This window comes from Falco cherrug, chromosome 8 (genome assembly GCF_023634085.1).
Source record: "Falco cherrug isolate bFalChe1 chromosome 8, bFalChe1.pri, whole genome shotgun sequence".
Classification (NCBI taxonomy): domain Eukaryota; kingdom Metazoa; phylum Chordata; class Aves; order Falconiformes; family Falconidae; genus Falco; species Falco cherrug.
The window spans coordinates 60,355,936-60,379,114 of NC_073704.1; the positions used below are offsets into that span (position 1 = coordinate 60,355,936).

The 23,179-nt window shown below is 40.3% G+C and overlaps 1 protein-coding gene across 7 annotated transcripts in view; it reads left to right on the forward strand.

Annotated features, from left to right (window-relative positions):
• The first annotated feature begins 3,828 nt into the window (after window positions 1-3,828).
• The window catches only part of FAM13B (family with sequence similarity 13 member B), a 51,129-nt gene continuing 31,778 nt past the window's right edge, over window positions 3,829-23,179 (forward strand). For 3 of the 7 annotated variants that reach the window (XM_055718382.1, XM_055718386.1, XM_055718383.1), the window contains exons 1-6: window positions 3,829-4,101; window positions 14,974-15,140; window positions 16,122-16,313; window positions 16,765-16,977; window positions 20,860-21,037; window positions 21,648-21,792. In XM_055718382.1, coding sequence (XP_055574357.1) covers window positions 16,157-16,313; window positions 16,765-16,977; window positions 20,860-21,037; window positions 21,648-21,792 — 693 coding nt within the window. In that variant the 5' untranslated portion in view covers window positions 3,829-4,101; window positions 14,974-15,140; window positions 16,122-16,156. The remainder of the gene's footprint in view (window positions 4,102-14,973; window positions 15,141-16,121; window positions 16,314-16,764; window positions 16,978-20,859; window positions 21,038-21,647; window positions 21,793-23,179) is intronic. The other 4 variants (XM_055718384.1, XM_055718387.1, XM_055718385.1 and 1 more) reach the window with 2 other exon arrangements.

The following is a 23,179-nucleotide window of genomic DNA, read 5'->3' on the forward strand; positions in this document are numbered from 1 at the left end:
GAACTGAGAAGACTGAATTAACCTTTCAATGTCTTCAATTTCAAGAAGGAAAGAATTATCTCCTGTTAAGTCTGCAGCCATGCAATTAAATGTGAACAAGCCTTAGAAGAACCATTCGCCCCATTTTCCTAGATCTCTATCTTAAAGACAGATCTTCCAAAACAAAGATTCAGATCCAAAAGGTATTCAAAGTCAGGGGAAAAAATCTTATGCTGTAAATATTTATTTTAATCACGGAACTCTGGTAGAAAAATGAGTAAAAAATCTGACATTTACGTAGAACACATGCCTTTGGTATTGAATTCAGTTTAAAAAATTCCTTACATATGTGTCTGGTAATGGTAGACAGTCTTTGGAAAGTTGAATGTCTTTCTCTGTGCTGGAGTTTCTGTTTCCATGAACCAAGTTCTTTCCCTTCTTTGCTTCAGCACTGTGAAGCTTCATTTGTTAATACAGGGCAAAGCTTTAAAAATGGACTTTGATTCTTAGGTGCCTTTTTGACACCGTGAGTCAGAAGAACTGGATAGTTGCTGATTCAGGAGCCTCCATGGAGAGTTACGGATGTCCAATATGGCCAAGTGTCTTGTGTGGACATCCTGAAACAAAATGTTTTATTAGAAAATTTTATAATGCTGGAAAAGAGAAACGAAGCAAAGACTCGGTCTGGGGACATGTCCCTGTTTCTGGATGAAATATGCAGGAAAGGAAAGCATTTTGCAGAGCAACCAGCTGGAAAGTGTTACTGTTTGCTAAATCTTTGGTGTTGAAAGGACTCATGTTTGTCAATATTTTTGCAACATACCAATAGGATCCATTTAAGACAAAACCTGATCCATTAAGACAACGCTTCCAAGTCCAGAAGAGAGGGTATATCAAATAATATTTTTGTGGATGAACAATTAAACCCAAAAGCAAATACTTCGCTGACACATAGAAAATTGTGTGTGTCCCCTTCCAAGTAAAAACTGTTGGCGTGTAATATACAGCAGCATACATACAGTATTACACCAGATGGTGTCTTGCTTTGCTATGCATCAGATTTCTATTTCCTTCTAGTAATGTAACGACCCAGTAGGAAGGTAAAGAATTGCACGACAGGCTATCAGTGTTCAAAGGATTGCATGGCATTGCAAAATTGATTTAAGTTCTGGAGTATTCTAGCTCAGTTTGTACTAAGTCCTGTACCACAGTGAGCACAGCTGGGACAGGGCTATTTTTCTTTCACTTGCTTCATTTTCTGGTGAGGAATAATGTAGGGCTGTTGCTGGAACTAGACTTAATTGGAAACCAAAGTGTTCAGAGTGTATTTATGCTAAAGTCATACTAGGTCAGGACTGACATCAGGGACCCATGAAGGAAACATGGCTCCATTTCTTCTGTGACATATGCTGGTAACAATGACTTGTGCTCATGAATAGCTCTTCCTGAAAACAAGGGAATTGCACTAGTAATTAGATACACCGGGTTACTTTATGAGCACCTAGCAGCAGAATCTCTGCAAAACTTTTAGGCTGAACAATTTAGCTGGATGTGTAGGAGAAACTGAGCTGCAGAAATGGCTCACCCTTTGTCATTGTGGCTCTGGACATGGATTTACTGATGGCACAGGGTTGCTGTGGCATTCTGGCTCTTCGGTCCTAGGAGCCAGATGCTGACCAGATGCATTGGCCAAGCTTCTGGAGCTGTGCAGCAGCTGGGGAACGGGTCCTTCTCCTTGTGAGCAGCCTCACACCAAGGCCTTGTCACTGTGCAAGGCAATGCATTGTCATACGTCCCGAAATGTGGGTGACAGTCCTATGTCACGTGGTGTGCCTGCAGCCACACACCTGCACAGCTCTTGCTCGTGCTGGGGCTGCTCTGCATGTGCCTGCAGGTTCGGAGCGGGTAAACGAGACTGTCCATGCTGTCTTGTCTAGACTGCCAAAACTGGGCTGAGCGTCTGAGCTGTGCGGCGGTCTGAGTATCACGTTAGTGGGAGAATTACAAAATGATACTATAAAATCTGAGCTGTGCCCTGAGATTGCGAAAAATGGACAGGGACAGCTACCACATTGCTCCTTGGTAACTTTTAGCAGTGATCCAAGAGGCAGATGCCTTGAATAGCTGTATTTCAGCAGTGTAACCATGCAGATGCTCATTAAGTTGTTGCCTCCCTTTCCTCTATATTTACTATCTTGGAAAGAGTGGCTGAAGCGCCTGGACTCCCAGGTTCTCCTCAACCTTTTAGAAAAAGGCAGCGGGAACACAAAGTGAGCAGAAAAGATTAAAATGGCAGCCTGGGACTGCATATGTCTGCCCCCTGCAAGGAACATTGGAAGCGTTTGAAAGGAGGTAGGATAAGCTGGCACGAAATGGCGTACTCGGAGCCAGTTCAGAGGAGGGAAGACACTGTCTTGGACTCAAAACCAGCGAACAGGTGCTGTGCAGTGCCTGCCTACCTGCCTGCCTCTGCTGTCTGTCTCCTCGCGCTGCGTGTGTTTTCTGTGTCAGGTTTCTTGCAGTTTTATTCCTGTCAACTGGCCAACATATCTGCTGGAGAGCCAGCTGGAGTCCGCTCTCTCCCATGTTTCATCAACAAAATTGCCAGCTTGTTCTGATTCAGTATCTTTATTGTTGTTGATGAGGCTAAATGAATCAGAAAGAACACAGCTATGTATACAAAATACAAATTCAGAAAGCTCATCCTGATGCAAGGAAATTTTACTAGCTGTTCGAGGAGAGAAATCTGCTGTGCAAGTGGACTGACAGCAAATACAGACCTCCTGAGAAGTTGTTTGCCCTGACCCCACACACTTTATTGTTTTTGTATGGCACCTCCTAACTATACCAGGATCTTCTAGCAGGAAAACAGTTTTAGATCTGATTAAAACCAGGCTGATTTACCGAGGAATCGTGACTCTCCCTTCTTCGGATTCTAAATGCAAAACCTCTTAATGAGTCTTACAAATGTATCTCTAGATAAAATTTAGAATCCATGTTGGAGAACCTGAAATAAAAACCCTCCCAGCTATCGGCAATACAGAAGTTTCAATGCATCCCATCCTACTCCTACCGTTTTCCTGCTTTCATACGTTCTTTTGTCAGTTTTTCACGGGAAGAAAAGCTTTCCCCCGAGAGCTTTTTTTTTTTAAACTAAATCCAAATTTCCTTAAACGCTTTATTAAACCCACCACCTATGGCTGCTGGCACCGCATGCCAGAAAAAGCTGTTGTAGTTTCAACGTGGCATGTGGGAACACAGACTGTCGGGCTCGGCTCTTCACACTTCTGGCATAAGCTGGCGTCTCCTCGCTTGTGCTAACTCGGTGTAAGGGTGCTAAATTTTGTCTTTCAAAACGCATTAGCTCTTTGTCAAAGGGCACTGGGTTACTTCTGGCGCGCCTACGCTCGGGAAAAGTTCGGGAGCGATCGCTCTGGATGCTTTAATTCAGAAAATCCGCAGGGGCTGCTCCGACCCGGTCCTGGGGGCGGCGGCGGCCGCTCTCCGGGCACCCCGCGCCCGCCGGGCCCAGGGCTGAGTCACGCCGCGGGTGAACCGAGAAAAAGGAGGTTAATGCCCGGCTCGCTGCCCGCGGCTCCCGGGCGCGGCGCCGCCTGCAGCCGGGCAGCCCGGGGCCATAACGGCCCGAGGCAGGCCGCGCCCCCCGGCCTCCAGCCCCCTGCCCCGGGCGGCTTCACCCGCCGGTGCGGTGCCTCACCGAGGCGCGGGGGTGCCGCCGCCCCTCAGCCCGGGCCCCCCTCAGCCCCGCCCCGCGGCGCCGCCAGCGACCCCTCCCCGCCCCGCAGCACGTGACCCCGGGGGAGGGGGGCGCGCGCTGCACCTGTCAGTCAGCGCGTCACTTCCGCCAGTTGCCGCCGCTACCGTTGGGGACCCCCCGCTCGCGGAGGCGCGCTCGAGCGACCGAGCGGCTCTGGGGACGGACGGCGCCCGGGTCCGGGCAGCGCGGCGGCCGCGGCAGACGGCGGGGGCGGCCGAGGGAGGAGGCCTGCGAGGGGAGCGGAGCGGCGAGGAGAGGCCCGCGCCGGCCCCCGGGGTAGGAAGAGGCGGAGGAACCTGCTGCTGGTGCTGAGGACGGCGGGGAGGGCGAGTCACCCGGCAACGGTGAGGGGCTGCGGGGCGCATGCGCGGGGCCGCGCGGGCCGGGGCGGCTGGCGGGGGGTCGCCCCTCAGCCGCGGGGGCGGCGGCCCGGGCAGAGCCCCCCTTTCCCCCGGGAGGCGGCTTGCGGGGCAAGCAGGGTGCCGGGCGGGCTTCAGGAACCTTCTGGGACCGGCGCTGAGGAGGGCGCGGGAACTTCCTCGTCCGGGCGGCGGAGGTGGCGGGGCTGGGCGCGCTGCAGCGCTGCGCCGGGCAGAAGTTGCTAGAGCCTTTGGGAGGGAGCTGTCAAGTCCAGAGGCTGTGCGCCCCTTTCCCAGCTCGCACTGGCGGCTGTAGGACCTTCGAGGCAGCCCTGACAGCAGCAGGGATTTCTTGGCTCTGCCAGCGGAGTTGTCTGCCGAGCCTGTGCCCTCCTCCCACGGTAGATCAGCCTTGTCCCCCCCGCGATGGGGCTTGGCACGCTGACAGCATTAGCCTGGCAGCTCCCTGCCAGCAAAGTTGCTTCCAGAAGTTAAAACAGTGTAGTCCCTAAATCTGTGCATACGAAGGCAGCGCTAGCGTTAAGAACGCCAGCTTATGGATTTGGCGCTTCAGCCTGTGATCAAATGTATCTTCTGAAGAATCTGTCAGTGTGGGTTTCCATTGTTCTTGGAAACTCCTTAGGGATTTAAACGTTTGAGCGTAAATGCTTCTTGCTCCCAGAAAGTTGTCTTAACATGAGATGTTCTAGTCCAAGGGTACTTCTTCCAGGTTTGAAAAAAAACCCACAAAACCTAACCCCTAACGAAAACCGACAAAACACCCAACAACAAAAGCACCACAATCGGACGCAGCAACTTGAACTTCTAATACGCAATTCTCGAGCTCCTTGGTCTGGCTGTGTTTTTAAATTTCTACTGCTGTCAGGCTCAAGGTGGGGGGGAAAAGGAACAAATGAAAATAGTAAATACCACTTAGTGACTGGCCTTTTATCTTTTCTTTAAAAAAGAAACAATATATCAAGACCTACACAGCTGTTTATTTTTTCCAGGCACATATTCCTGAGCGTCTTCCAGGGTAGAATAGTTAGGGTGTGATTTTGGGGTAAATTGTTGAACTGGATTAGCATTTAAGTGTGAATGTTTACTGCCTTCTGTACAGTTTAATCTGCTAGTGTAAAATAAAGAACAGTCTAGTTTGTTGACCTATATTATAACAAATTCAGTTGCCTTGTTCTTCTGTTTTCTATCTTGGTGGGGGTTTTTTTACTGCTCATTGCTGGTAAATCGATTTTTGTGTTCTTCGTTGCACAGATTTGAAGGTATTTAGGATCTTTTTTTTTTTTTTTATCTGCTTAGTCTGTATTTTGTATATTGTCTGGCACTATAGGGATCCATTCCTTGTCTTGACAACAGTTGCAATAAGGAATCAAATATCTGAATGTTTTGAAAGCGTCGGACTGGAAATTTACAGTATTATTTTAGAAAAATCAATCAAGTAGCATGTTTCATGGCTATGTTTAAAGAAATTGACTAGGAGTGGCTCCTCATAATTTCTAATGCTTGCCAATTTTGGCATGGACAACGTGTCAAAACGTCTGAGTTTGGCAAATGATAGTTCTTATCTGCTCAGTCTTCGTCAGTTTGGGCTCTTGCTGTGTACACTACTAGTCGTATTGGAGGACCTTCTAAACAGCTCATTAAAAGGCTTAATTTAACATTTGTCATCTGTGGCTCGTAATGCGAGACCTGTGCAAGCAGTGAAATTTTTGTTTCTAATGTATGTAACAGTGTGTTCGCAGAAGCAGGTGAGGCTGAAGAAATATTCTATGCATTTGGAATAGACACTAGTAAGTTTTGTGGAAGCCCCTGCTTTCTGTGCGTGAAGGCTTTTTGTGGCGATTTTTTCCTTTTCGAATACTAACCTTTTGATCTCTGGTCAAATGTTTATAGCTCAGCAGTGATGTCTTTTTCTAGGGCTCATTAGAAAGTGAGTAAAACCTGCCAAGTCTGAGGTGATTTTTTAGTTTGGAATATTTTTTTTTTCTTTTGGTGGTGGTTTTGGTCTGTTCCCCAACCCCCCCCCCCCCCCCCTTCTGAAGGTGCAGCTCTAAGGAAGAGGAAGTGATGTCGGTAAGAGAATGCCTTCAAGTTGTCCTTAAATTCTGTGCATAACACCAGGTTATTTTTTGCTGCCATGTCAGCACACAAAACAAAAATCTAGTAGCCTTTAGGATGAGAGCAAATGGACTTCTTGCAGGGCAATTCAGTATTTGCATTTGTAAGGATGAAAGACAGTAAACCCTTTTAACTTTTTTTTGTATTGCAGGCCCTGTTAGGCATTTATTAATCATTTCAAGTGTGAGGACTATTACTTAAGAACCAATATAATAACACTTTATCTAAACGTCTCAGGAGGAGATGCAGAGTTGAAGGAGTATTAAATCCTCTGTGAAGGGCTATGAGGAGGGGAGATTTGTTACTTGTCATGCAGTAGTTACTCAGCAGAGAGGCTGTATGTCTCATGTCAAAATTGTATTCAGACAGAGAATATAAGAATTTTGCATTGCTCCCTGGAAAGTTAGTAAAATTGGGTAATTAATTTTTGAGTCTCTTGCTGACTGTTGTTTTGTGTAAGCTCTAAATTTTACCTGCAAAAACTTTGTTTGAGAATAATGACTAGCTGTCTCAAGGCTTTATTAAATGCTCATTTGGCTTTGTAGTTTTGTGCTGGCTTCATAGCCAGCTTGCAGGATTTGTGAAAGTTCAGTCAATTTAGGTGGATCCTGTATTCTTACAGTCTAAAAGCTAATGTATTTGTTACTGCATCTTCTACCAGGCTTTTTTTTTTTTTTTCATACACCTGATTTGTTTTGAAGTCTTAAAACCCATTGTTTAGAAGGCGATTATGGTGCTGAAAAATTGTTACATTTGCAACATATGGGTGGAGTAGTTAGTTACTATCACAACAAAACTACTAATTTCACTATACTCAGTATATGGCCCTAGGTGCAGCTGCAAAATATTACCTGTTTCTTGTAACGAACAATGCTGCTGCTTGGTCTCTTACCTGTGAACGCATGAAATTTTATCCTGTATATTTGTCTTAAAAAGAAAAATATGACAAACGAGCTTAAAGTAAAGATGCTGCATTATGTTTATGTGCAAACAGCTTGTAACAAAGTAGTTGCAGAGGCTTTTTTTGTATTGAGAGGTTTAAATGGTTTATTTTCTTGCCTATCTGGACACTGGTAAGGACGTTTGGGTGGGGCTGCTGCTGGGTCAGAGCAGAGTACCTGGTGGGAACCCTGAACTGATGTTGAGGTTCTGGTCTCTCTAGTAGCTCTCTTCCTATGTCTCTTCTGTTCCACGCTCCCTGCAGTGTGTTCAGGATTAAAATTTGTGCTCAGCTGTGTAGGATAATAATACCTGGACAAAATTGAAAAGATGAGAGCTGGAATCTTATGAGTGTGGCTCTTTCTTCCTTTGTACTCTTCTTTTAAAGTGTGTATATTTGAAATGATTTCCCCCCTTTTTGCTGAACTTCACATTTAATTAAATCTTTTGTTGTCTTATCATTTTTTAATGTAATTGGGTTACGTAATTTTAATCTGCAATGTAATTTTTAACCTTGGGATTTCTGGTGTTATCTTCACATTTGGTCATGATCAAGTTGCCACAAGAACTGGTTGTGGAGGAGACCTTATTAGTAGTCCCGTCCGTCCCCCCCCTTTCCCCCAACCCCGCTTCTCCCTTGCAATTCAAAGAGTCATTGCTACAGAATTGAACTCTTCATTGAAATGTCTTACTCCTTCAGTGGGGAGGCTAAGACTGTCCTTTATTTTGGTGGCACGTGGTCATCGTTATGACAGAGGCAGTGTTTCTATAGCTAATGGGCTGTGTGTTACGTTTCGTAATACGTTGAGTTCTGATGTGTATTTCTGCTTACCTGTTTGGGAGGGGGAGAAACAAGCTGATGATAAATGTATGAAATAGGATAACTTATGTATAATAAATTAAGTGCATTATATATTTATAGTTTGCTTTTTTTGGTGTGTCTGAGGTAGCTTGACTTCTTTTCCAAAGTCTGTTTTAACAACAGTGACCGTTGTTAAGCTGCTTTGGTTTTATAACGTGAACCTTTCAAGTTGCATAGTTTTACTGATAATTTCTTCCTGTCTGTTACCTTACTGTACTTTTATAATGCCATTGCACTTAAGTTCTGTGTTATCTGATGTAGTGGCAATTATATGTGTGTGGTTGGTGGAATACAGCTTTACTTTGGGGGGAGGCAAGTAGGATGAATACAATTAGCTGTTACACAAGACACAAAAGCCTTTTTATTTATTAACTACCGTTGTTAAGAATGTGATGGGATCTGTGTGAGCAGGAAGTTTCCTTATAATTCTGCACATGTGCATTGGCAGCAGCAGCTGAGAGCAAATCTGGCAGTGTTCGGTGGTGGGTGTGAAGCAGTGAGCAAACATCCATCTACTTTTTTCTGGTATCGCTGATGGTTTTATTCAATTCCTCTTGCTACAATGTAGTTGTAGAAGGATTACGAGTTGCTGTATTGCTGTAATGCTGTTAAAAAGCCTTTGGATTTTATCTAGTAAGTGAATATAAAATGTTACTTTGCATATCAAAACACTTGAAAATCAGCTAACATTTCAGTGATCTGTCAGCTTGCTCTTTCAAAATGTAAAATTTTTGGAATGTTGCTTAAATCAGTCACTATTTGAGGCTTTACTAATGTTATTGCAATAGAGTTGCGAAATGTTTGATTTTCTTAAAATTTGAAGTTTTGTAGGGTTTTTCCCCCTGAATTTGGCATTTAGTCTAACTAAAGCCTGTCCACTTTTCTGCCTCTCATGAAGAGGCAGATAGGATATGCCTGTCATGAAGATCAGTATTTGATGATGGCTTTTTCAGAGAAAGTGTAATCAGGTAAAAAATCGAATTAAAAATCGAATAAAAAAATTTATCAATTTTACTAGCATCTTTTTTTCAGAGGGGCTTTCATGAGTTGCGTTGTTGCTTTCTTTCACAGTAATGACATAAAGGCTTAATCTGAATTATTCCAGTTTGTAAATTAAAAGGCTTGCTGCTACATTTCCAGGAAACAAAAATGGCATCACAGTTGCTTTCTACTAAATCTGATACTTTATTTTTTGTGCTTTTATTTACTCTGTCAGTATAACCAGGATTTTGTCAGTTGAGTATTTTCTGAGGCTCTCAGAAGTGCTAGTGGCAGATGATGGAGAATTTCAACTGACTGAGTTGAGGTCGTGTGTGTGTGAGAGAGTACACTCGTGAAGGCATATACATGCAAGTAGTGAGTTTATTAATTAAAGAACTGGTGTTCAGGTTTCTACTGACTCCTTTTGTGAATGTGTGCAAAACTGCAACAAGCTTGTTTTCTTTTGATTCCTGTTTAACCAGGAAACAAACATGTCAGGGAAGAGTTAGTAACTGTTGTACCAAAAAATGAAAGGAGCAGGGAAGGGAAGTCTCATCTGCTTGAAAAGACATCTATTCTACCATAGTTTCTTTCAAGACTGCAAGTTAAATTATGTCATTCTACTTATTTTAAAACATCATGCCTTTATGGGGCTGGGGAGTGTATTCTGGAGAAGACCAGCTTGTTGAATTTAAAACAGTAACTGAGCCCAGTTGTCTGATTTGCCAGTACAGACTCTTATACCAAAATGCCTTTCAATAGCTGATCTCACTGGCAGTCAAAAAGAGAAAATTCTGCTTTAAGAATCTATTTTAAGCTAATCTTGCTGGTTTTAAAACTTCTTTAAAAAATTTTTGTTTTGACTACTCAAATATATTGCGTACTTAAATGTAGCTTTAAAATTGATCATTTTTTTTTACGTGGAGGATATTCTGTGTCTTCATATTCAGACACTTGGACAGCACTGCATGCTTTTAACTGTGCTCTTGACAGAAATATCATTTGTCTTTTTCCATGTCCTGAATTTGATGTAGTGTTCTGTTTGTTTGCTTAAAGAGTGGGGTGGGTTTTTGTCAGGGTGTGTGTTTTTTTTTATTTTCCTCCAAGCCGTGTCCCCTACCCCAACCTGGTCATCTTTTCACTTTTGACTGGGTTAATTCAAATGGGCAATATACTCTGTTTTTACCTGTTAGCTGAACAAAAGGTGGTAATCAGGTGAGCAAAGGCTCTTCTGCCCCAAACCATTTCATCCATCGGGAATGCCGGCAGTAATTTGGCTATACAAATGGCACAAAAATAAATTAGTGTCAGTTGTTATGATCATGACAGTGCATTTTAAAAAAAACCAAACAATTTCCTTATATCTCAATAAAACTTAAGAGCTACGAGAAGAGTGCTGGTTGCCATTTTTTAAAAACCAGAAATTAAATAGTGTGTAGTACAGCAGTTGCCAGATGGGGCTATATGTTCTACAGCGAGCTGGTACGCAAAAGTTTCGCAGGCAAGCCTCGCTCATGCTCACACCTGGCAGCTGACTCTGGATGATGTCATTACATGAGGAAAGTTCCTGTGATTCCAAATTGGAATCTGTCATAAATTTAGGCTATAATTTAGAAATTCCTAGAATCTGTTATAACTTCAAACATCTCAAACTTGGTTAAAAAAATAATTCTTTATTTGGATTTAAAAGTATGTGTACTATACGCATCCAAAGGGACATCAGAGTTTTGTCTAGTTATAAGTCAGTCATGTAAGTAACATAATATGTTCTCTTTATTTATCAAATATGGAGTAAGAAATTAAAAACTTTGAGACATGTAAATGTTTTTGTGGAATTTGATTTATAAACCTCCTTATATTGCAGAAAGTGAGCATTGATCCTCGTTGTACTGGAGGATGTATACATTTTGTGGTAGGACCCTGCGTGCAGGCCTGTGGGTGGCTCACAGGATTACAGCACAGCGTTCTGAAAAAAACAGTCTGAACCTGGTGTGTATTTCCTGAGAAGTAGGGACAAGCGATTTTTTTGTTCTATATATAACAGTATTTTTTCCTATCTAAAAGTCTTTCATTTAGATTTTACTTTTCATATGTTACAAAAGAAAATGTGGGATTAGCAGGCAATATCAGTAAAATAATACATTAAAAATAGAGCAGAACAGCAGTCGCTGTTAGCTTTGGTTTTTGGCTTCACAGATGATACGAAATTCTTGCTAGGTAAAACAGGCAAGTAAAATAATTGCTTACATACCTGAGACTTGTGGCACAAATTTTATGCACAGAATTAATGTTTTCATTCCTATGGCATGGTACCAGTTTGTTGCTTTTTTTAATTTTTTTATTTCTACTTCTTGTAGTTTCATTTTTTTTTTTTTTAAGGAAAGGTAGGGGAGCCCTGAGGACTTCAGTTTAAAATGACACCCGTATATTTGTAGTTCAGCCAGCAATGTAAAAGCTGAACTAAATTTAAGTCTAAACTTTCATATGTATTCCTCAAATATTAACAGTTAGGCATGTATTCTGTGTTTTCTTTAGTGGCATGTCATATGTGGGTGTGAATACTTCAGCTGCCAATAAGTGAATGCTATTATGATGGCAAAATGAAACTCATGGTGCTGTTTTCCCAGCAGACTCTGTGAAAGTCCTTGCCTTATTTAAAAAAACAACCAACAAACAAAAAACCCCCACCAAAACCTAACCAAACCCCTAAGAAACAGTTGTTTGTTTTTTTTTAAATAACAGATGAGAGCACTGAAATACAGAATACATGTTTTACCCTTGCTAAAGATGCTTGGGCTCAAGGTGTTGCATAGGACATAGCATGATGTTTTTCAACCTCTTGTAAAATTGTGGTATAATATGTGGTCACAATAAGGTGTATTTTTATTTTTCTGTAGTTCTGTAGAAAATTACTGTAGCTTAGGAGATCTTTATAAATGTTTGTAGTAACAAGGAGGGAAGGTAGGTGGAGATGCAACAGAATATTTATAATAAAGCATGAGGTAGTTGGGTTTTGGTGTGGTTTTTTTTTGTTTTTTTTTATTTTTTTAAATTATTGTGTTTCTCTTGATAGGACTTATGAGGTACGTAGGCTATGAAATTGGGAGGGGGAAGCACATGTTCAAAAGGGTCGGGGTAATACGGTCAAAATTAGGAATACTTGACTGAATGGATCAGCTCCTGGTTTCTGAGATATTTGATCATGGCAAAAAAAAAAAAAAAAATCAACCCCCCCCCCCCCCAGTATTTCCAAAAGACTCTAGAAATAAATTTAAAGGTTATATATCTTGTCCTAGTTTTCTTACTGTGTCTACATTGAAGTGTACATCCCGAGTCAAGGGAGGGCAAGTGGGAAAGCTGTTGATCAATACAAGAAGTGGAGATATAGTTAATTATTAGCAGTTTCTGAGCCTATCCTTCAGTTTTACAGTGTTGGAAATAACAGGGAATAAATCTTCTGGAAGTCAGACCACTTTTTAAAAGTTTCTGGCTTTTTCTAGACTTTGTAAATATCAGATGCATTGTATCACAGCCTGTGAAGATTACACCAAAGCATGTACTAAAAGGCAAAAAACTTAAATGCTCTGAAAAGAAACTGGTGAGTGTAATGATGTATTGAAGTGTGTGTATATAACAATATGTGTATCTGAGAGGGTGAAAAGTAGGCTTTCTTTCACTAATTCTTCTAGGTGATGATAAGCCATATAAAACTTTGTTTAAAGTATAAACTTGGGTTGTAAATCCGGTTTTGCTAACAATGAGACAACTGGGCTGTTTCAACTTCATTGTTATGTTGCCAAGGGAGTTAAAATAGAATTGTCTTTTTTATTTTTTTCATGTGCCCTGAATGAAATTGATATTCAGGTAGCCTGTTTGTCTGCAGCACCTGATAAAAATGTTATGCTTTTATGTCAGCTAAGCTGGAAGTTATCTTTGCTAAGAAAGCTGGACCTCAATTGCTCATTTGGTGCTGAATTATAAAGAAGTGGTTGCTTCTAATTTGCTCTTTTTATTAGGTGATGTTTGTTTGTTTGTTTTAGCTAGGCAGCCTGAAGCATTGTGGCAGATCCAGCAAAGATTTTTTTTTTTCCCAGCTGCCATTAACCCCACAACTGGCTAACATGAGTCTTGCTGGTTTATTGTGGATAGGTTGACTTCGATAAACTTGCGAAAATAGACTTTGTGCATCTTCATATTTCAAAAGTTGCATGATATATTTGGATTGATTGAAGTCTGCTTGCATGCAAAGATTATGTTGACTGTCACTGAATATACCATAATAATAAGAAAAATGGCTGGGCAGTGTCTTCATAAATTGTAGGACTCGTGAATTGCAGCTGCTTCACTGTTGAAATCTGGCAGGATCTTTTAGTAACCCAGAATACACAATGACAGATTTGAACATGATTGGTTAAAAAAAAAAAAAAAAAAGAAAAAGTAAAGTCTGTTGACTGGATATAACCCTTCATTTTCTATTGTCACCTCACCTGGAGTCCTGATCTCAGACCAGGATCCAGTTGTGAGACACATAACAGATTTACAACCTTTGTGTAATACAAGCAATAGAAAGATGACAAAGAACTGAAAGAAATATTGGTCAGTATTGCTTATATCAATAGGAAAATACAGAAAAAACTTTTGGGTCTGAAATATTTTTTTCTCTAGGCATCAATGCAAGAAAGTTTTGAGGAGGATGAAACAATCTTGTATAGAGCTTATGGCCAGCTCCCTAAACACGTGGGTGCAGTTTTGGGGAGGATTAGGAGCAGGAAGATGTTATTTATTCAAACAGTTGGAAGGAGTCTGCATTCCTGATGTCATAGGCTAATGAATGGACTGGCATTTTGGTACTGAGAGTGCTAACTTGTCAGACCTTTGGAAGCGAAGATGAAGTGGATTTCTTCTGATGTGGAATAGAAGCAAGAGCCAATGGGGGAACAAAGAGAGGGAAGGTACTTTTCTGAAGTCTGCCAGCTGAATTCTCATATTGATCTCAAATTGTGAAGCAGAAGGTTTCGGTATGTGTACTTTAAAGCCAAGGAAAGCCTTTTTATTGTCTAGTTTTGGTGATCTGTGTTATGTTTGTGTGTGTATGTTGCAAGTTAGTTTTGCCCAGTTACAGTTGCTTGAGTTTAATTAGAACATGTAATGGGTGAGATCAAGGGACTTGAGATGTCCCTTTGACTGTATCTGGATGTGAAATCAGCTCCATTGTGTCATGAAACTGCAATTTAAATTTTTAGTACCACAGAAAACCAAAATGGGTATTGCTGTGGTTTGTAGCTCTTTTGAGAGCTGACAACATGAAAAATGTCCAGATAGTTGGAATTCTAAAAGGTGTAAAAAATGTGGGTGGTTCTAGGGAATCTGATTGGGAGGAAGTTGCCTCCTGTATCAAGATCTGATGATTACATCGACTTTGAAGTGGCAGTTAGGACACATAATCAACTTTCTAGAAGAGGTGATCTGTACCACTGAAAGCTGGTTGATTCTCTCATGTTCTGTAGTTAGGACTTAGGTTTTGGTCGTGCCATTTAACAATGATGTGTTAAACCAATGTGTGAGACCCTTCTAAAAATTGTATAGCCATTAAATGTTTTAGTATGGTAGATACTATAAAACACTTCTGTCTAACCCACTTAGCCCTTTGTGATTCTTTGGAAGAAGAATGAATGAGTCTGAAAATTACTTTGTAATTGTTAAGGCTTAGATGTCCGGCAATAACTTTTACTTTGGTTAACTCCTAGGTGAAAAAGGGGATTTACTTTTTTTGCGTGCTCCTCCATGAGCTATGCTAATGCGGTCTTTTTGCTTGCTTGTTCAAAACAAGAAACTGATGATTTGACAAGGAGAATTCCTCAGATGTGATGTGTAGACTTGTGACTGAGTTTACAACTGCTGAAAACTTTATGGTCTAATAGTACTTTCCTTATTTTTAGATTAACTGCTGAAGTACTGATCGAGTTCTGCTATTCTTCAATGAGGAACTACAGGCTGATCTTTTGCCATAATCTTAAACAACCATAAATGACAAAAGAATGCTTGGTCAGTGAGGGCAGCTGGCGCAGAAAACGTTTTTCAAACTCGGCTGTTTAAGTACTCTGAGGTAGGTTTTTTAAACTACTTTACTTGGGCTATAAAAAAAAAAAAAAAAGGAAGTACGGATTTCAGTATGTCTAATCTATTAGAACTTATCAATCCATTAGTAAACAGAGAATTAAGTTTGGTTGCAGTGCTTTCACTGCCAGTATGTATTTCATGTTCTATGTGCCATCCTGTGTGAAAGCGATTGCTTGCATTTAAGCAAGTATGTTTTCTTTTTTTTATTATTTTTATCTTGAAGTGACAGTTTCTTCTTTGCTGGAAGAAATATTTTGGTTTTGACAGGATAACAGTTTAACTGAGTGACTTACACTGCCTTTGGTAATACCTTTGTTATCTACCGAGATCCTTTATCAAGCAAAGACTTGCAAGTAAAGCTTGATCTTCTGCATGATAGGAAGATGGTATCACCGAGCATCTAGAAACTAGTTTTGGGGGTTTTATGTTTAGTAAAATTTTTAATTTGATGCAGGTGTTGAAAGCTTTATTGTGTAAACCAGAAAGTGCCAAATATAGTAGAAGTTGATTGCATATCACAAAATACTTAATCATTTCATGTAACTAAAACTTGGGCTTTTGGCTTGGTATGATCCACTAGTTTAATTTCCTCTCGAGAGGCTTTTGTGTTGAATTTTCAAAGCCTGACTGATAAATACTGTCAGAAAATGTACTGAAGAATCTAGTTCTTCCACTGTACCTTAGAACTTAAATAACAATGTTGTAACTAGAATTTTCTGAATTTCCTTTGCTGCTATATATGTTCTTCTCAGTCCTCTGTTGAGGATTGAACAGAATACCTTGGTAATTGTAATTTATCTAGTTAGCTGTATTTGGAGTCATTACAGAATTTTTAAGTCAGTGAACTAATTAAGAGAAACTGGAGAGTATTTGCGTTAGGTAATTAAAATGCATTGTGTTACAGAACAATATATTCAACAGCATAAACTGAAATACGCTTTTTGTTTTAATTCCTCTTACTTGACAGAAAAGACAGCTTTGATTTTTTGGCTGCAAAAAGATATGAGGAAGAGCTCCTCCCCTTCCTTGAGTAACTGCAACTCTGTTCTTGCTAACAAAATATTTGGAATTCCACTTGATGAGCTGCAGCAAGAAGGGCAACCAGACAATGAGGTTCCATTCATAGTCCGCCATGTTGTGGACTATATTGAGGAACATGGTATGTATTGTCTTACTTTAAATACTATATTTAACTGGTTTTTTTACAGAATAAATAGTGGGTTTTGGAGAGTACTCGTTTTCTGAAGTTACTTATATTTAATTGGATGTGATTTGGTTGGGGATTTTTTTTGGTGATGCATGCTTCTTTGCTCCTTCTGTTACGTTTGATTGTCACTTTTCTAGTTACCACTAATACAGTCAGCTCAGCAGGGTACTTTATAGGAAATGGTGTGTTTTAGGTACTTACTAACATTTACTTTATTATTGTATTGTTAGCTGGGCCTAAGAATGTGTTTGCTGGGAGAAGGACTGCTGGAAGTCTTGCAAAACTATTGTCCAGAAAGCGTTCCATTTAGTGTGTGAATTGTGCCTATCTGATTATCAGTATTCTGATATATTTGTCCATAGTAGATCTACAAGTTTGTTTCTGCAACTTCTTTCTAACTCAGGGGGTCTGGAACAAGAAGGACTTTTTCAAGTCAATGGGAATGCTGAGACAGTGGAGTGGCTTCGGCAGCGATATGATAATGGAGAAGATGTGGATCTGGTTAAAGAAGCAGATGTACCCTCAGCTATTAGCCTTCTTAGATTTTTTCTTCAAGAACTTCCAGAGCCAGTTATCCCAGGCAGTTTGCACATACATTTGATGCAACTTTCTCAAGGTAAGAATTATTTTTTGATTCTGTATGTTTATTATTTTAAGAGTATTAAATTGAGAGTGTAGTGACACTAGAGTGTCTTTGTTCTGCGTAATAATGTGGATACCAGGAGGCATTCAAATATACCTTGTCTTAGCGCAACCCCCAGATAAATAGGTCTTTTTTTAGTAAACTCAGTCTGGGTTCAAAGACACAGTTTATCCTTCATGCAGGAAAACAGTGAAGCTGCCACATGTCATGCTTATTGGTTCTGAATATTCCATGTTCTTGTATGTGAATACTGGGACACTGGTCAAAGCCACTGGGATCAAAGTTGTTTGACAATTTCCCCCACTGATGCTTTAAAAGTGCTAGGGAATGCATTTATCTGTTTTTCTCTTACTGCCTCTGAATCTCACTTACTCTGCCTATGCTTTCATGGAACTTAAAGCTTTTGTATACTAGAGAAGAGATTGCAAACCCTATTCTCATGTGATATTTGCTTTCCTACTGTGGAGATTTTTTTTCTATTTAAAATTCATTTGTAGGAGGAAAAAAAACCACCTGTCACCAGCATATTGTTGTTGCTAAGTGTGTTTCTTTATATAGTGCAAAACCTTGCCCTTTCAAATTGATACCCATATGCTGGCACAGTATTTTCTTTACATAGTCCCAACTTGTCTATCTGTATCTACTCTCCTGGGTCATTTGGCCTCTGCTGTGCTGAGTGGTGTTGGTGTTGATACATAACTTGACGTAAAACCGCTTGTCTTGCAGCACTACGCTACTAAACGCCCTCAAAGGGTACGTTGATGTTTGAGCTCCGCTCCGTATGACATAACTGAGGATTTTGCTGGTTGTCACTCTGCAGGGCTGTTGCTCGTGTTCCTGTGTTAGTTCGTACTTCAAGTGCTGGGCTTGTTTTGATTTGTAAGGTGCACATTTTTGTTTGATTTAATTTCCTGTTGAGTTTATTTCTGATAAGAACTTGATAGCACTTGAGATAGCCCTGTTTGTTCAGAGTGGGAACTGGTTTGTAGGATGAGTGAGTATAGCTTAGCTTTCATATGCTGTTCTGCTGTTATTTACCAAGTGCTAAACTGGAGGGTCATCTACAGCAGTGTGAAGCTGCTTAGTTTTCCTCCCTTGGTAGCCCATATATCCTGAAACTTTGAATGTGGGGTGGTTATCTGGGTAGCTGGTGAGCAGAGGCTGAACACTGATGTGTGAGGTGCTAAATAATCTTGTGCTGGAAATAATTTTTTGGAAGCTGCTGACCAGAGGAACTTGTTAACACTGAAGTTCTGTTTGTTTGTCCTGTGCAGCAATGAGAAACTGAGGTGGATAGGGAATTTTATCAGTGATACATCTGCTGTTTGGCTTGTGTTGCTAACATCACGGTTCATTGGACCGGAGGAGCTAGCAAACAGTTGTGGTTTTTTTGTTTTGTGTTTGGTTTTTTCTTCCTGAAAAAGATTGTTAAGACAGTAATGCAGAATGCTGCTGGTTGCTCAGCTAGTACTGCTATACACCTTGATTTGCAACGTTCACTGTCAGGACTGGAAATGAGATTGAGGTATATTCACTTGGTGTGACAGTGCAATTCCCTTCTATGACTTGTAGAATATAGCAAGCAAATTGGGTTTTTTCCATCTTTGAATAGATGATGACTGTAGAAGAATTTACATATGGGTTGTTTTGGGGAAAGAGTTGTTCTTCAGCATGCTGTCTTTACTGTCTTTTTGAAAGTGTAAAATAAAGTGATTTCAGAAAGATTTAAAGTTATCTGTACCATGGAGATAAATACACGTAACATTTTAAACCAGTTTCCTTTGGCTTTTGGTATTTTGACTGTCTGATAGACATATCTCAGTTGGTTTCCAACTCATGGTTACAGCATGAGTTGCAATTTAGGCAGAGAAGTTGCTTACAGAAATGCAGAAGGTGGTAGTAGTTTTGGACCCATAAGGTATTTTCCCTCTTTAGCAGGCCTTCTGTATCGTTAGGTTAAGCGTAGTTCCCAAAACAACTTTGTTACACGACTAGGTGTGGCCTTTATACATCTTCTGAGGCTCCTTCTGTGCAGGCCTTAAGGGTGGTTCCTCACGGGCAAGTGCGTTTAGTACTTGGAAGTGTGATTTTGACACCAATGTGCTAGGCCATGTGTCCCAGAAGTGTATATCCATTTTTTTTTTTTGGTTTTACTGTCTACTGTCTTTTACTGTTTACTGTCAGAGGACTTCAGTTACAGGGACGAACATCCTCACTTTAGGTCTCTGGCTGTTTAGAACCTAAATTTTAGGATAGATTGGTTAGACAAAACATAGGTGTATGTGCTATGTGGTCTTTACTATTACCTTTCTCTCTTGCTGTCTGTCTTTTGGAAAGTCTACTTTGTGAAAGCATTTTTAAAAGTTCTCTTTTGCTGTTCTGTTTTCTAAACACATTTCTAGAGTGAAAACTAACAATAATGCATTCATTTTACTGTGTTACCATGTTGACAAGTATTTTTCTGTGCCTGGTTACCTGTATTCAAATACTGCAGATGTTGACTGTGTCTGAGCAGGTTAAGTCCTGCACAGTTACTCTTTGGTATTACTGTACATACACAACGGGGAACTTAGCACTTTGATTTGATGTTAAGGACTGGGATGTATCATCCCCCCCATCTAGTGAGGCAAAGTGACTGCTCATCATCTCCAAACATCCTTGTCCCTTTCTTACTGATCTGAGAAGAGTTTCCAAATGGCTGAGAATGAAGGGGAGGCCTGTTAGTTTCAATTTTTCTCCCATTTTGCTTTGCTGACCTTTCTTTTACTTCATATGGAATTTCTCTGTTAGATACAAACAATTGTAAACTCTTTGAACCTTGTTGCCTGTAACGCTCATAATGTAACAAATGAGCTTTACGGGTAGATATTTTGATGAAGGATATACAGTTAAATGTGCGGTGAGAATGAGGAAGTTTTATGGTGACCCTTTTTCAGGTCTGAAACTGAATCATCAAGCTAGAAGCTAAGTAGGTGTTAAGATGATTGCATTAAGATTCCTCGTATTCATCAGTTAAGGATTATAAAAGGAAGTAGAGTGTTGAGAATGGAATGCTTATAGAGTATGAAGTGTCAAAGTAGCTTGTCTGAAACAGAATTTAACTAGCTTGTAAGTTAGCTCACTATCTCTGGAGCTGTCGCTGGCTCTAGAGCTCTTCTGCAAAGCGGTTGTTCTCTTAACGGTGGTAAAATGAAAGGATGCGGAGGAGGTAGCCCTATAATCAGAAACTTGAGCGAGCATTAATTGGGGAAAATATGCTGAAAACTACTGATTGGACTTGCAGAGGAGAATATGGTGGAAATAATTGGTTTAGGTTATCAATTCCTGCTTCATGGAAGAAATTATGTGTATCGTTTAAAATCTGATGGTGCTGTGCTATGGAAGCAGGACTGTGGAGAGTTTTTTTGTTATGTTCCCTTGCCACTTCACCACCCCTCCAAACCTCTGGCACTGTTGAAGAAGCGTGATGGAACAGGGAAATGAGTTATCAGGCTCTCTTGGAAAGTTCAGAGAGGAAGAGCCTAATCCAGAGGCTGAAATGAGAGGATGAGGTGCTGGGGCAGATAGGTTGTTATGAAGTACTACCACTGTAAATACTCTTCAGATCTGTGAGCTGGATGTTTCAGTTTTTGGGTTTGGGGTGGGTTTTGTTCTCCTTTTTCCATGGAGAAATTTAGTATGAGAATCTCAGACTGAACAAACGCAAGTGGAATTCTGACATTTTAGGCTGCGGTCTGACCAAATTAGTTGTACTTCAGAAGTAATTGTTGCCAGACTCAAAAAGTTGACCAGTATCAAATGTGAAAAGCAGTTATTTTATTTCCGTGATTAAAATATTTTTATTACATTTTTCAGATTATAATAATGAAGATGAATTTGGAAGAAAGTTGAGGTTCCTCTTGCAGCAGCTTCCACCTGTTAATTACAGTTTGTTAAAGTTTCTGTGTAAATTTTTAGCTAATGTAGCATCGCATCATGAAGAAATTTGGTCAGCAAGTTCTTTAGCTGCAGTCTTTGGCCCAGATGTTTTTCAGTAAGTTATTTATAAAAGTTCATGCAGTGTTTATGTGAATTTGACAGTGTACACCTGTAGTCTAAAGTCTTGCCTAGTCAATGAGTAACAGCAGCTAGTACATGATAACGTTTTGGCAGTATCTTTTTCTGTGTCCCTTGTGTGCCCCCCACCCCAGTTTTGTCTTACCAGTTTTTGCTTGGATTTAAACAACAGTTTTTCTATGATCTATGGCATTAGAAACCGCTAATTTGAGTGTTGCATTATTGTAATTATACTGAGGTTAAAAATTTTTAGAGATAGTGTGTGATAATACTATTGGTAGTGAGAAAGCTGTTAAAGTACAAACGTATACTGCGGTTTTCTCTGTACAGGAAAGTACTTGAATTTTAAATATTCCTCAGGAAAAGTTAATTGACTAAATAGTTGTTACCTCATCGCTTTTAAATATAAACGTGTAAAGCTTTATAATGCAGTAGTGTAAAAGCATGCTTAAAGTTCTGTGTGTTCAGAATGGGTTAGGGACAATGGCATGAAGTGTAGCCCTTAGTTGTAGATAGAAGTCATTCACAGGAGTTCTTTGGGAAAACAGATTTACATTTTTAAACTAAAACAGTGTTGAAATCTTTAGCATTTACACAGATGTGGAGGATCTGAAAGAACAAGAAATAGTTAGCAGAATAATGGCGGGACTTCTGGAGAACTACTATGAATTCTTTGAAAATGAAGAGGAAGATTTTTCATCTACTAACGATTTAAGCTCAATAACTGAGCAGGTAAGAATACTTTACATGGCAATATGTTATCACTTATAAATGTGCATAGCAGATTCTTCTTTATGAAAGATATGTTGAAATACAATTTTCTTTAATGTGCCTTTTGGTAGTTTCTTGCAAACTGACAAAACCTGGCATTTCCTTAAATGCATTTCCTTAACAGGTATGCTTGTGAAATTGTTGCTTTGTAGTAAGTATAGCTTATGCTATGTATGGGAACTAAACCAACAGTGATATCCTGCCCAACGTAGACATTGGTATGCTATATAAACAGTATAGCTTTTTAATTACGTTTTTAGGAATGGAGAACTGTTTTTTAAGCGATTGCAGACCCACGCTGCTGTTGGTCAATGATATTTCTAGGTGTGTCTTAGAGACACATGCAGGGTCTTGCACTCCACTTGATGATGTTATCAGTGGTGTTTCCCTATGCCAAAATTTTTCAGCGGTGTTCCTGATTCAAAGACTTCAAAATAATCTCCTGATTCAAAGACTTCAAAATAATCTTCTTGACGTTAGTGGGGAAAAGTGTTGAAATTGGAGAAACAAAGTTAAGTAGACTAGAAATTCTCTGGGTCGTAGTATTTAACTGCCAGGCTTGGCAGATTCGCCTGTCCATGTGACTGATGGTATCCATTATCAGTCTTCTGCCTTTGCTCACAACAAATTTAACTTTGCAAAGTAAAATACAATGTCATGCTGGGATAAACAGAGATGGAGACTTGTTAGGGAAATGAAAGTGTGGTATTGTGATACAAACTTCTGTTGGCAAATATTTTTAATTCTAACAAGTCGTGGTATATAAGTGATAATGCACAGAAGGAGCACTTTTTACATCATAAAAGCCAGGTTCATGGTTTGTTAATAAAATTTTGGCTCAGGCCCTTGGTCAGAAATATGGGAAGGTATAAACTGAATTTTCTCATATTCAGTTGGCTTAAGAAATTACATATTTTCTTTAAAGAGGAAAAAGGGTAAATAACCAGCAGTTACTAAGGAAGGTGACGAGAAATGATGAATTTTTAAAGCCTGACTATCCCACGAACCCCTCCTTTATCAAGACAGGTAAGGCAAGTACTAGAGCAGCCAGTTGCTTCCTCTTCACTGCGGTAGACATGTCACCTGTTGGTCCGGTCTGCCAAGCGTGGGCAGCAAGGTCTGGATTGAGCAGCTTCTCCTCTGCTGGCTCTTGTAGCGGAGTGCTGCAGCTTTGCGATGTTTGCTGTCTCTAGCTCTTTGCAGAAATATGTCTAGCGCTGAGAACCAGCCCTGCTGCATGCAGGAAGCTGTTAAATAAAGCTGAGCTGTAATTTCTGCAACCAGAGGCTGAGGGCTGTCGCCGGAGGTTGGGATGACTGCTCTGCTCTTTAAAACGTTGGTTGGTCTG